The sequence below is a fragment of the Lepidochelys kempii genome, chromosome 1, assembly GCF_965140285.1.
Source record: "Lepidochelys kempii isolate rLepKem1 chromosome 1, rLepKem1.hap1, whole genome shotgun sequence".
NCBI classification, from domain to species: domain Eukaryota; kingdom Metazoa; phylum Chordata; order Testudines; family Cheloniidae; genus Lepidochelys; species Lepidochelys kempii.
In genome coordinates this window covers 28,971,124-28,985,464 of record NC_136380.1, presented here as the reverse complement: position 1 = coordinate 28,985,464, position 14,341 = coordinate 28,971,124, and the positions used below count along the sequence as shown (strand labels likewise).

General features: G+C 43.2%; 1 protein-coding gene across 6 annotated transcripts in view; it reads right to left on the bottom strand.

The window, feature by feature from the left end:
- The window catches only part of AMOTL1 (angiomotin like 1), a 140,133-nt gene that overhangs the window by 43,099 nt on the left and 82,693 nt on the right, over positions 1–14,341 (bottom strand). For all 6 annotated transcript variants that reach the window (XM_078852313.1, XM_073337507.2, XM_073337534.2 and 3 more), the window contains 2 exons: positions 6,252–6,396; positions 2,719–2,808 (listed from right to left, as the gene is read on the bottom strand). In XM_078852313.1, coding sequence (XP_078708439.1) covers positions 2,719–2,808; positions 6,252–6,396 — 235 coding nt within the window. The remainder of the gene's footprint in view (positions 1–2,718; positions 2,809–6,251; positions 6,397–14,341) is intronic.

Sequence of the window (14,341 nt, the reverse complement as noted above, 5' to 3'; positions counted from 1 at the left end):
TACTAACATCAGCAGCTCTAGAACTGATGCAGCAGATGGTGCTGAGATGGAAGACAGGATCTGCTGTCAAGACAATGTCGGTGCCAAGGAGTGCACCAGTGCAGAGGAGGTTCTCAGTGCCAGGCCCCGCACTGGCCTCAATTCTGCAGTCTGTGGCAGGTGGAAATCAGGCTGTGTTGTCCACGGACCCCAAGATACTGAGACAAGCCCAGACGGTGCCAACAAGGTCGTGGATGCCATAACCCCAGTGAAGTCCTGGATGAGTGGGAAGCCCAGAACTGATAGGCAGAGTAGATCTGCAGCTGCCTGGTATACTGTCAGTGTGTAAACACCCAGTGCTGGCATCACTGCCATTGGTACCGGACCCCACGGGCCTTCCAGAGCTGGAACTAGAGTCACCGGTAGAGGTGCCAACCCTCCAGGATTGTCCTGGAGCCTCCAAGGATTAAAGATTAATCTTTAATTAAAGATTATGTCATCTGCTGAAACCTCCAGGAATATGTCCAACCGAAGTTAGTAATCCTAGTCACTGCTATGTGCTCCCCTATGCCTCTACGCAGTACTGGGGAGCAGTTTGAAGGGTCTGCTCCATCCCGCGTGCAGGCAGTAGCACGACACCAGTCCATACTCCTCTTAAACGAAGAAGAGTCTCCACGAGACCTGGAGTGGTCCCAATTGGTTTTATGAGACCTTTTCCTTGGCGCACTCCAGGAGGCTGAACAGCTTCTTCATCTCTTAGGAGAGATGCCAGTCCTGCAACACAGAGCAGCGTCACTCACTGAATCTGAGAGCGACCGCCGATCCAACTCAGGCCTCTGTGCTGCAACAGGCCTCATGGCCTGCTCGATGAGGTGCTGCTTCAGATGAAGGTCTCTATCCACTTGAGTCCTTTCTGTGAACGATTAACAAATCTAACACCACTCCTTGGCGTGACCCTGGCCCACACAGAGCAAGCACCTCATGTGGGGATCACTGAAGGGGATCGCCCTTGAACACGACAGGCAGCGTTTGAACCTTGGGAGGGCATCACCCAAGGCAACTAACTACACTAACGACACTAACTTGCTAACTAACACTAACACTAAGTAGGGTTTAACTGTATAACTACGAAGAGAAAAAACTCTCAGTAACTGAGAAGAGATTGTGAGGTGAAAACCACACAGAGCTCCGACTCCAGCCCCAGGCAGTGAGAGCAAACTATACCTTATATAACCAGGGGAGGGGCTACAACCATGAAGCGTGAGTGCTACGGGTACTATGAGGCAAAATTCTCAGGCTCCGATGCACTGGGAGCACACACACTTATGTGGAATACATGGCTACATCTACTTGTAGAAGAACACTTCTGAAACCTCTAGAACTATTTAGTATTTATTAAGCACTGTACAAGAAAGAAAAAGTCAATACATTATAGACAGGTGGGCACGGAATGAGGCTCCTGCCTCACAGATTGCACAAGCTGTGCAATGCAGCACATTCTAGTGTTGCTAGCAAATAGCAGCACATGGTAGAATTTCTTTGTTTCCCTATTTCTCCTTTTTTTAAAATGTAGGAAATTCCATATTAAAAAAACAATGCTAGAAGAAAGCTACAGTTGCAAAGTGAATCATCCACTGACTAAATTAAGGCTGTCTGTGCAACCTGAAATCTCGCCTCCTGCGTACATTATTATGCAGTCAGTGCTATATAGTCACATGCTGTCATTCAAGGAAACCATCAACACACACCAGAAAATGAAGATTAAGTCACATTCAGGACATTTGCTTCAACTGGATCAAATCCGACAAGGTGCTGCATAACACCAGGGAGGTTTTCAACACCCTGAGCTCCCATTGAAGCTCCTTTGATACAGCTGGTTGGAAATTTTTCATCAAAATGGAGTTTTGACAAAACACGCTGGTTTTGTAGAAATAGAAACATTTCAGAAAATATGTAGATTTTGACAAAATTTTGTTCAGAAATAAAAGAAACAAAATATTTTGATAACATCAAAATGTCCCATTTCAAAATATTCAGAATGGAATGTTTTCATTTTCCATTTCAATATGGCTATTATTTTAAAGAAAATTAGTTATTTTTAGATTAATTTTTTAAAAGGTCAAAATCAGAATGAAATGTTGTGATTTTATCGAAACAAAACTTTTTGATTGACCCAAAACTATTTTTTTTCCATAATTTTTTTTTTTGTGGGAAATTTCTCATTTGGTTTTGTTCTGTTTGGAACAGCACAGCATCCCGCCAATAAAGAAGCCTGAACCTGTGGGGAAATGCCTGGGATGTCACAAGAAGTGTATGACTGCTGTCCCTCCAGTTCCCTTCTTCAAAGAAGGGGCCAAATTCTGCTCTCATTCACATTAGTGTCTATCCTGAGTCATTCCAATGAAGTCAGTGGAGGTTACTCTGAACCTATCCCAGCTGAGAGAAGAATTTGGCTTCTCTGAGATGTGTGTGTTCTGGGACTACCCCTGCAAGCAACATTTTAAAGTAAACATTTAATCAAAATGAGCTAATTTGTGTGTACCGTTCACTCCTGTTGCATGGCTCTGGTGCACAGAGAAAGAACAGGCAACAGAACCTAGTCTGGTAGCTGCAATAATGTTACACAACGAACTAGCTAAGTAAAACCTAACCACAAAGGCAATAAAAAATGATGACTAAGCTCCCTCCTCCACTCCAGTTAAAAACCATATCTTCAGAAGAGATGAATGCAGTACTCACTCTGAGAGGCATAAAAGCCCTCTGTTGCCTTATCTTCATGCCCATCAAATTCTCTGCTGGCTAGCTGCCTATTGGCAGTCTCCAGTCGGTCTGCACATAAACAGGAAATACTTTAAGTATAAATACATGTATATAAAATTATAGGCCAACAACCAAGAAAACGCATGCCAGCAGCATGGTATAAATAGAAGCTCAAAAGGGAGATATAAAAATGAAAGAGGCTGAGGTATATATCAAACAGTGAGGGATGAGCCCTGGACTCCTTCAGAAGATTAATCTTTTAGTTTCTGGTTGCTAAGAAGATGTTTACTGGTTGGCAGAGTTCAGGCCTTCATAGATTTGAAAACCAGAAGCAACATTAGATCATCAAGTTGGACTGCCTGCAGTAACACAGGCCACAGAGTTTCACCCAGTGATTCCTGTCCCAAGCCCAGTGACTTGTGGTTGAGCTAGAGCAATGTTTCTCAACCTTTTTGACACCTGGGACCAGTTTGTTGCCTTCCTAAACTGTGTCAGGGAGATCTCAGGGACTGGCGCCGGTCAACGGACCTGTCATTGAGAAACACTGAGCTAGAGCATCTCTTTGAGCAAGACTTAATTTAAAGCTGTCAAGTGAAGAAGAATCCACTATATCCCTGGGTAATGTGTTCCCAATGGTTAATTGCCCTCAATGTTAAAGAGTGCCCCTTATTTCCTGTTTGAATTTGTCAAGCTTCAGGAGATGAAAGCCTGAAACTAACAGTACAGGAAATAGGAGACCTGAATGCCTGCAGCACTGTGGATCACGGTATGAAGTACTCTAATGTAGCTGCTTGTGGTGGTCTCCAGATGAAATTCAGCTCCAGGCTGAGGGCCAGCACAAGGCCTATGCTTTTGTCCCAATTAAGAACTACCTGGAGGATGACAGGGCAATGAAATGATGCCTAAGCATTTTGCCAGCCCTCTGTACACGGGTGAAGCTCACCCTGCAAGTGCAAGGGCAATCCTGCTGTGGGTGGTACTGCTGCACATCACAAAGGGGACAGCCTCACTCCTGACCAGCAGCTAGTACCAGAGAAGCAACAGTGCTGCTTTGAACTGCGATTCCCCTACAGAGAGAGACATGTGATACCCTCCTCCACCACTCAGGCACTACTCATTCTACCTCCCTGCACCCCATTGCTCCATTGGCTCTAGCCTTATTGCCTCTTCACTTCCATTTCTCCATCTGTAAAATGGTGACCAGCCTCCAGCTGTGCTGAGTAAAATCATGACTCAATTTTTAAAGGGCCTCCATTGGACAAGCGCACAAAGAGGAATCTGTGCACACTCAGTGGATAGTTAGGCACACAGTTAAACAATGTGCACATCCATTTGCACTTGCAAAAAGGGTGTCTACAAATGTTGCCTATTCAATGGGAAGCTCTTTGAAAATTTGGCTTTTGAATGTTTGTAATGCATTTGAGACTAGGGCTGTCAAGTGATTAAAAAATAAATCTTAATTAATCGTGCAATTAATCACACTGTTAAACAATAACACAATACCATTTGTTTAAATATTTTTTGGTGTTTTCTACATTTTCAAATATATTGATTTCAATTACAACACAGAATACCAAGTGTACAGTGCTCACTTTATATTTATTTTTGATTACAAATATTTGCACTGTAAAAAACAAAACAAATAGTATTTTTCAATTCATCTCATACAAGTACGGTAGTGCAATCTTTTTATCATGAAAGTTGAACTTAAAATGTAGAATTATGTACAAAAAATCCTGCATTCAAAAATAAAACAACGTAAAACTTTAGAGCCTACAACTCCACTCCGTCCTACTTGTTCAGCCAGTCTCTCAGACAAACAAGTTTGTTTACATTTATGGGAGATAATGCTGCCCGCTTCTTGTTTACAATGTCACCTGAAAGTGAGAACAGGGGTTCGCATGGCACTGTTGTAGCTGGCATTGCAAGATATTTACACGCCAGATGCTCTAAAGATTCATATGGCCCTTCATGCTTCTACCACCATTCCAGAGGACATGCCTCCATGCTGATGAAGGGTTCTGCTCGATAACGATCCAAAGCAGAGCAGACCGACGCATGTTCACTTTCATCATCTGAGTCAGATGCCACCAGTAGAAGGCTGATTTTCTTTTTTTTGGTGGTTCGGGTTCTGTAGTTTCTGCATTGGAGTGTTGCTACTTAAGACTTCTGAAAGCATGTTCCACACCTCATCCCTCTCAGATTTTGGAAGGCACTTCAGATTCTTAAACCGTGGGTCCACTGCTGTAGCTATCTTTAGAAAACTCACATCGGTACCTTCTTTGCATTTTGTCAAATCTGCAGTGAAAGAGTTCTTAAAACGAACAACATGTGCTAGGTCATCATCCAAGACTGCTATAATATGAAATACATGGCAGAATGCGGGTAAAACAGAGCAGGAGACATACTATTCTCCCTCAAGGAGTTCAGTCACAAATTTAATTAACACATTACTTTTTTAACCAGCGTCATCAGCATGGAAGCATGTCTTCTGGAATGGTGGCTGAAGCATGAAGGAGCATACAAATATTTAGCATATCTGGCATGTAAATATCTTACAATGCTGGCTACAAAAGTGCCATGCAAACGCCTGTTCTCAATTTCAGGTGACATTGTAAATAAGAAGCCAGCAGCTTTATCTCCTGTAAATGTAAACAAACTTGTTTGTCTTAGCGATTGGTGAACAAGAAGGACGACTGTGAATTTGTAGGTGCTAAAGTTTTACATTGTTTTGTTTTTGAGTGCAGCTATGTAACGAAAAAAGTCTACACCTGTAAGTTGCACTTTCATGATAAAGAGATTGCATTATGGTACTTGTATGAGGTGAATTGAAAAATACTATTTCTTTTGCTTATCATTTTTACAGTGCAAATATATTTGTAATAAAAATAATAATATAAAGTGGGCACTGTACACTTTGTATTCTATGTTGTAGTTGAAATCAATATATTTGAAAACGTAGAAAAACGTTCAAAAATATTTAATAAATTTCAATTGTAGTCTATTGTTTAACAGTGCAATTAAAACTGTGATTAATCATGATAAATTTTTTAAATTGTGATTGTTTGAGTTAATCATGTGAGTTAACTGCGATTAATCGACAGTCCTATTTGAGACTTATATTTTATATTATATATTACATTATATTACATACCTTGCTGTTGAACTCATTATAGATTAGATTTGCAGACTGGGAAGAATAACCCTTAGAGGTTTACTGCAGAGTTTATAATTTTGGTCTTCAGGTTAAATTGGTGTTTTAAGAATTAGAACAAAAATCCAATGCTTAAAGTTGTCTCATGTAGTTTGCTGGGGAACTTGTTTGTAACTTGGAAAATCAGAGCATTTTTATCCTTTACCAACAAACAGAACTTGATTTCTAAAGCAGTTTATCTAAAACACATGAAAATCGGTTTGTCTAAAGCCTGAGGCTGGCGATTAGGAGCTTGATAATTGAGGAATGATACAGCATGTCACTTAGAGTGAAAAAATGTGTAAAAAACTCAACATACCACGGAGATCCCTGTTGAAATCGTGAAGTCTCCTAATTTCTCCTTCAAGCTTGTTTCTCATAGCCTTGTCCAGAGACTCTCTCTTAGTGGTGGTCTTGACCAGGCCCTCATACGCTTCTGAAATCCTCTGAATTTCTATTTCAAACTGAAAGGAGAGAGACCTCCCATTAAAGCAGGGCAGGAATGTATGTCATTCTGACACTCGCTTGGAGCATTTCCCAGGGGTTTTTGTGTGCCGGGGTGATGCACGTTCCAAGTTTCAAACAAGCATATGATTCTATAATAAGAATTCTTTTAGACAGATAACAAACTGATACCTGCACTTTTTAAACATCCCTATTGCACTGAGCAATCAACTTCCCACCCACCTCAGAAATATTCTGCTACAATAGCACAGGTCAATGCTCAGATAAATGCTTCCAAGCAAACTCAAGGGGGGGGGCGGGGTGGACAGACGACTGTTATGTAACAGAGATTTGATCCTCTTTCTTCAGCTACAGAGGCCTCCACTTGAAAGCTGTCCTCAGGGGGTGCTGAGGAAATATGCACATTAGAATGGGCTGAGTTACTCCTGATTTATACTGGTGTAAGTGAATCTGGCCCCTTATCTCTCTAACACACTGTTTTCCGAACACCAGTAGGTCACTGGAGAGCTGTAGATGGTTTGCCATGTCCAGGGCCGATTAATCCATTACTAGGTACTGGCCTAGGCAAGCATATACTACTCCTGTTCTGGTGCCGAGGGGAGGGCCTAGGTGGGTGAGGAGGTGGGGTGTGGAGAATGAGTCCACCCCACACTCAACCCACACACAAGCTCCTGCCCAGCGGGGCTGGGGCTGGATCCCTGTTCCAGACATTGCAGCCTGGGACACGGACTTGCAGTGCCACTCAGGTTTGGCCCCGAGGGCACAGGAGCTGCTGCTGTAAGGTGAGTGGGGTTGGGTTCACACTCCATCCCCCGACCCTCCCGCGGCGCCCAGGGCTGCCCCTCTGCACCAGGCCAGGATTAGGGTTTTGGTCCTGGGACAGAGGGTGCGTATATATAATGATAGGTTGCAAAAAAAGACAAAATGGTGCGTCATCTTAGATAAAGGTTGGGAACTTCTGCTTTAATGGACTGAAGCAAAAGCCAGGATTTGAACACGCTTGCACTTGGACTGTTGAAATCTAGATTCCAATCCAAACTTAAGCAAATTATAGAGACCTGAATGCACAAAAGGAATTTGGCATGGTGATACTGAAAAGATTCACAAAGCCTGAGATAGGCGTCCAAGCTCCTCTACAATAAACGGGGAGAGACAGGAACTTTGGACTGCAACTCACAAAAGCCAGCACACTATGTGGGGAGCAGCCAAAGCTAGCCAATGGGAGATGCCAATGAGATGGGTTGTGCTAAATCCCACCAAGTCTCAGAGGTAGGTGCCTAAATCCAGGCTATAGGGAGGCATGTAGCTCTGTTTGGGATTCTGAACTGTAAATCCTCTCTTGGCAGCAGCACCTATGTTGTTAGTAAGGAGGAGGAGAGTGGTTAGGGTACTCCCCTAGGATGTGGGAGACCCTTGACTAAAGCCCACCTCCACCTGAAGGAGAAAGGGGATTTGAACAGGGAACTACCATCTCTTAGGTGAGTGCTCTAACCATTGGGCTATGGGATATTCTGAATGTGGGGCTTCCTCAGGCCATGTCTACACTATGAAATTAGGTCCAATTTATAGAAGTTGGTTTTGTAGAAAGCGTTTTTATACAGTCGATTGTGTGTGTCCCCACACAAATGCTCTAAATGCATTTAGTTGGCGGAGTGCGTCCACAGTACTGAGGCAACCATCGACTTCCGGAGCATTGCACTGTGGGTAGCTATCCCACAGTTCCCGCAGTCTCCGCCGCCCATTTGAAATCTGGGTAGAAATCCCACTGCCTGATGGGGCAAAAACATTGTCCTTGTTGAACCTCATCAGATTTCTTTTGGCCCAGTCCTCCAATTTGTCTAAGTCCCTCTGTATCCTACCCCTACCCTCCGGGGAATCTACCTCTCCTCCCAGTTTAGTGTCAAACTTGCTCAGGGTGCAATCCACACCATCCTCCAGGTCATTTATGAAGATATTGAACAAAACTGGCCCCAGGACTGACCCTTGGGGCACTCCACTTGATACCGGCTGCCAACTAGACATGGAGCCATTGATCACTACCCGTTGAGCCCGACAATCTAGCCAGCTTTCTATCCACCTTATAGTCCATTCATCCAGCCCATACTTCTTTAACTTCCTGGCAAGAATACTGTGGGAGACTGTGTCAAAAGCTTTGCTAAAGTCAAGGAACAACGCGTCCACTGCTTTCCCTTCATCCACAGAGCCAGTTATCTCGTCATAGAAGGCAATTAGATTAGTCAGGCATGACTTGCCCTTGGTGAATCCATGCTGACTGTTCCTGATCACTTTCCTCTCCTCTAAGTGCTTCAGAATTGATTCCTTGAGGATCTACTCCATGATTTTTCCAGGGACTGAGGTGAGGCTGACTGGCCTGTAGTTCCCAGGATCCTCCTTCTTCCCTTTTTTAAAGATGGGCACTACATTAGCCTTTTTCCAGTCGTCCGGGACTTCCCCCGATCACCATGAGTTTTCAAAGATAATGGCCAATGGCTCTGCAATCACATCCGCCAACTCCTTTAGCACTCTCAGATGCAACACATCTGGCCCCATGGACTTGTGCACGTCCAGCTTTTCTAAATATTCTCGAACCACTTCTTTCTCCGCAGAGGGCTGGTCACCTCCTCCCCATGCTGTGCTGCCCAGTGCAGCAGTCTGAGAGCTGACCTTGTTCGTGAAGACAGAGGCAAAAAAAACATTGAGTACATTAGCTTTTTCCACATCCTCTGTCACTAGGTTGCCTTCCTCATTCAGTAAGGGGCCCACATTTTCCTTGACTTTCTTCTTGTTGCTAACATACCTGAAGAAACCCTTCTTGTTACTCTTAACATCTCTTGCTAGCTGCAACTCCAGGTGTGATTTGGCCTTCCTGATTTCATTCCTGCATGCCCGAGCAATATTTTTATATTCATCCCTGGTCATCTGTGCAGTCTTCCACTTCTTGTAAGCTTCTTTTTTGTATTTAAGATCAGCAAGGATTTCACTGTTAAGCCAAGCTGGTCGCCTGCCACATTTACTATTCTTTCTACACATCGGGATGGTTTGTCCCTGTAACCTCAATAAGGATTCTTGAAAATACAGCCAGCTCTCCTGGACTCCTTTCCCCCTCATGTTATTCTCCCAGGGGATCTTGCCCATCAGTTCCCTGAGAGTGTCAAAGTCTGCTTTTCTGAAGTCCAGGGTCCGTATTCTGCTGCTATCCCACAGTGCACCATTGTGACCGCTCTGGACAGCACTCTGAACTCGGATGCACTGGCCAGGTGTACAGGAAAAGCCCCAGGAACTTTTGAATCTCATTTCCTGTTTGGCCAGGCGAGCTCATCAGCACAGGTCACCATACAGTCCCAGAATCGAAAAAGGGCTCCAGCATGGACCAAACAGGAGGTACTGGTTCTTATTGCTGTCTGGGGAGAGGAATCTATGCTATCAGAACTACGTTCCAAAAGACGAAATGCCAAAACATTTCAAAAAATCTCCGAGGCCATGAGAGACAGAGGCTACATCAGGGATGCAACACAGTGCCACATGAAACTTAAGGAGCTCAGACAAGTGTACCAGAAAACCAAAGAATCAAACGGACGCTCCGGGACAGAGCCCCAGACATGTCACTTCTACGCTTATAATAGAGCCCATCTGGCATGAAAACTCTAGGGTTTAGGGCACTCTCTGTTTTCATAAGGACTCTTAAAACCGATTTCTGTATAGGCCAATACCTTCGAATTGCTGCCACACTAACCCTAATTCGAAACGGCGATGTCGATTTCAGCGCTAATCCCCTCGTTGGGGAGGAGTACAGAAATCGGTTTTAAGAGCCCTTTACGTCGAAAAGAATGGCTTCGTTGTGTGGATGGGTGCAGGGTTAATTCGATTTAACGCTGCTAAATCCAGCATAAATTCGTAGTGTAGACCAGGCCTTAGTCTCTCCAGTGGAAGCTGTTGCCCTGTGGCTAAATAATTAGAGTCATTGGAGCAGGGGGACTGGACCCTGGGATATAGGTCTCTGTCTTTCTCTCATTATTTGTGCCAGAAAGAGAGCACAAGCATAAGAATGACTCTATACCCTGGTGGTGAGGGCACCCAGACAGGGAGGCAGTATGCACTAGCTCAGAGGCAAAGACCTAGGTGCCTTGGCAATTTCTGCTGCCAAAACTTAGGCGCTGAATGAGTTTAGGTGCCTGCAGGATTCAGCAGGAGTTTAGTACATTGCAGTGTCCCAAAACGCGGGATTTAGGGGTCTAAAACAGGATTTTAGGTATTTAACTCCTTTTGTGCATTCAAGCCAGGACAGATTTGGTATTCAAGCCATTACAGAGTTAGGCTTAAACTGTGTACTCAGATCCCTACCTGGTCCAAGGGTGCTAGAGGGGAGTCAAAAGCAAGGTCTGGTATGCAGTGTCGCTGAATCTCATGAAAACCAGCTACTGGAGTGCTGGGATTATGATAGAATCTCAGTTTTCATTTGAAAAAAAAAAATTATAAATAAGGACCGAATCCTCAGCTGGTGCAAACTGTCATAGCTCCAGCGAAGTAAATGGCGCTATGCTGATTTACACCAACTGAGTATCTGGCTCTATATTTATAGACCTCATGGCTGTGGAGAAAAGCAGGAAAACAAGACCCCTAATGGCTCAAAAATCGGGAGGCAAATTAAAAGAACCCAAATTCACCACTGGTTACAATCTCATGAGATTTTAGCCAATCTCAACATATTCAGGGCCTGATTCAGGATTTTTGGACACTTGGGGTTGGCAATTTGGATCTGAGCCCATCTCTCCTTATAATAGAGCCCATCTGGCATGAAAACTCTAGGGTTTAGGGCACTCTCTGATGCTGCTTGGACTTGATGCTGCAGCAACGGCAAAGAAGAGGCCCAGCTACAGTAATGTTTGTATTGGAGCTGTACAAAATGTTTGCAGTGGAACTCGAAACTAGTGAAACTGGCCAGGCTTTGCATTTTGTCACAAACTCAAACTTGCATCCAGATTCCCCAAAAGGTTTGTGATTGTTTAGAACCCCCCTGAGGCCTGTGATGTGTGACTTTGCAGGGTTGGGATGTAGAACGAGCTAGGAGAAACTCAGCCATTTCGACTTACTTTTGATTTCAGTTTATTTAGACCTGACACTGAAGGTAAAACTCAGGGGTATCAATCTATGTTAATGGAAACTAACCTGGACCTGATCCAAAGCCTAATGAAATCAATGGAAAATCTCCTATTGTCTTCAAGGGCTTTGGATCAGTCTCCAAACTCATCAAATATCTAACTTACGTGGTCATTTAACAATTACCATGCACTCACTGCTCATCTCTACTCAAAATTTTTAAAAGGTCATTAACAAAGCTACCTAATGTCCACTGCTTCCCAAGTGACCCCCAATTCTGCACAACACAGAGAATCCAATGGGCTTCTTGTAACATGGCAGTGAAACAGCACAGTATGATCTTAAACACTGTCTTAGTGCTACCACAAATTAGTGTCCTTTTTATTTTGTTTTTAAAAAGCAAGAACTCCAGGAAGCAGAATTACTGTTCAGCTAATAACATCTTTAAAAGGTGGCCTTTCTCTTTAGCACAACTGAGACACACCAAAATAACAGTCGCACTTTGAGCACAAGAGACCGCATACTCAAAATAACTCGAATAAACCTTGCCACATTACTTTGTTGCTGTAAGAAAACCACCTTGTACAGGAAGAGAGTTTATTTTTCACTCTTTCCTGAACTACGACTGGAGAATTTATCAGCAATCGTTTACTTTCCAACTGGCAACGGGCAAACATGCTTGGATAAAATAAAACACTTTGTCCAAAATTCAATCTTTGTCCATCTTTGTCCAAAATTCAACCCGAATCTTTACTGCGGTTCAAAAACATCTGGACAACTTTTTTTCTCATCTTCTGTAGCCAAAATTTGGACCAAAATTTAACAAAAAAAGCTGTTTTGCTTGGGATGACAATTACTAGAAATCTCAAGAGAAAGCCTGTTCTTGCAAGTTTTGCAGAATCAGACCAATGCTTCAATTAGCTGGTTTTTACTCTATAATAATACATAACACCCCAACAGTGCCTTCCCTCTGAAGATATCATAGTGCCTTACAAAGTAGGCATAAATTTCAAAGCTAGAAGGGCCCATTATGATCATCTAGCCTGACTTCTGCCATAACACAAGCCATAGAACTTCACTCAGCAGCTCCTGAGCCATGCCATCGTTTCTGGCTGGACTAGAGCAGATCTTTTAGACAGACATCCTGTCTTAATGTAAAGACTTCAAGTGATGAAGAGTCCAGCACACCTTGGTTAATTACATTAGTGTAAAAATCAGCACTTATTTCTAGTTTGAATGTATCTAGCTTTGGCTCCCAGCCACTGGATCTTGTTATGTCTTTGTTGCCAGATTAATGAGCCTCTACTACCAGAAATTTTCTCCTCGGGTAAGTACTTATAGACCATGTTGAAGCCACCTCTTAGCCTTCTATTTACCAAGCTAAACAGATTGAGCTTCTCCAAGTCTCTCACAGGAAGGCAGGTTTTCCAGACCTCAAATCATTCCTGTGTCTATTTTCTGAACCCTATCTAATTATTCAACATCCTTTTTAAAGTACAGACACCAGAACTGGACATAGCATTCCACTAGTGGTCACAGCAATGCCATATACAGAGGTAATATCACCTCCCTGCTCCTTCTCAACATTTCCCTGGATCACATAACTCCCTCCCCCTTAGACACCTCATCACTTTGGGATCTCATGTTATACTGGCTATCTCCATTTTCCAGATGAGGCACCAGGAGATGAAGTGACTTACCCAAGATTACACAGGAAGTCTGTGGCAGAGGTGGAAAGAGAACCTACCTCTCCAGATTCCCAGGGCTTATGCTTTATCCCCACAACCATTCTCCCATGTTAGTCTTTCCTGCCTAAAAGCCACCTGTTACATAAAGTTCCTGTTGCAATTAAATTAATTTACTAACACAGCCAGGCAGTTTAACAGCTTATTAGTGCAGATCAATATTGTTAAGTCATACAAGTGAAGCCTTGTTCAATGCCCTTTAACTCTTTACATATCTTTTTCCCCCCAAAACACACTCCACCACACAAGTCCCTCCACATGGTCCAGCAGCTACGACCAGAGGCAGGCTTGCTGCAGGATAAAAGGAGAGCTACCATCAAAGCTACTTTTGTTTAAAGTGATAAAGGGGGACAAGGGGAACACCAGTAAATCATTCTCATGTTTCTCAGCAGCTCTGCAATTTCCTTTTCAACTCCCACCCCATCCCCAATCCTTTCTATCCCCAGATGGCTTCTGATGCCAACCCACTCCAACAACCTACATGATGAGACGTTGGTTGAAACCATGCCAACCTGATCATTAAGCTTCAAAGAGGTAGTATCAACAACAACAAAGAAAGAAAGAAAAAAAGAAAGCAATGAACAAGTGAGCTAAAAATGAAATATCAAAAAGATAACAGCTCTTTTAGATGTCAGAATGAGACAATGTTTCAAACAATGCCAGGATTAATCACCACCTTGTAACTCATTGCAAAATGTCTATTCAAACATGGTCTAGAATTTGACAGCACGTAGGGACAATCTGTTCATACAAACTACTAGCTGTGCTATATACATCAAGAACACAGTCTGCTTTTCACAGTCCCCAGTATTTTTATTCTGTTCTGTACTGAATGTCAGTGGAGGAAAGATTGTCCTCATATTGCAAACATTTTTTCCCTGCTCCACCACAGACTTCCAGTGTGACCTTGGGCAAGCCACTTAGCCTCTCTGTGCTTCAGTTCCCCATCTGTAGAATGGGGATAATGACACATCCCTACCTCGCAGGGGTCTTGTGAGGACAAATACACGGAGGATTGTGAAGAGCTTTGAGATCAACCGATGAAAAGCATGATCAAAGCTAGATATTGTTATTATTAATTATGATTATAATTATTTCGCAG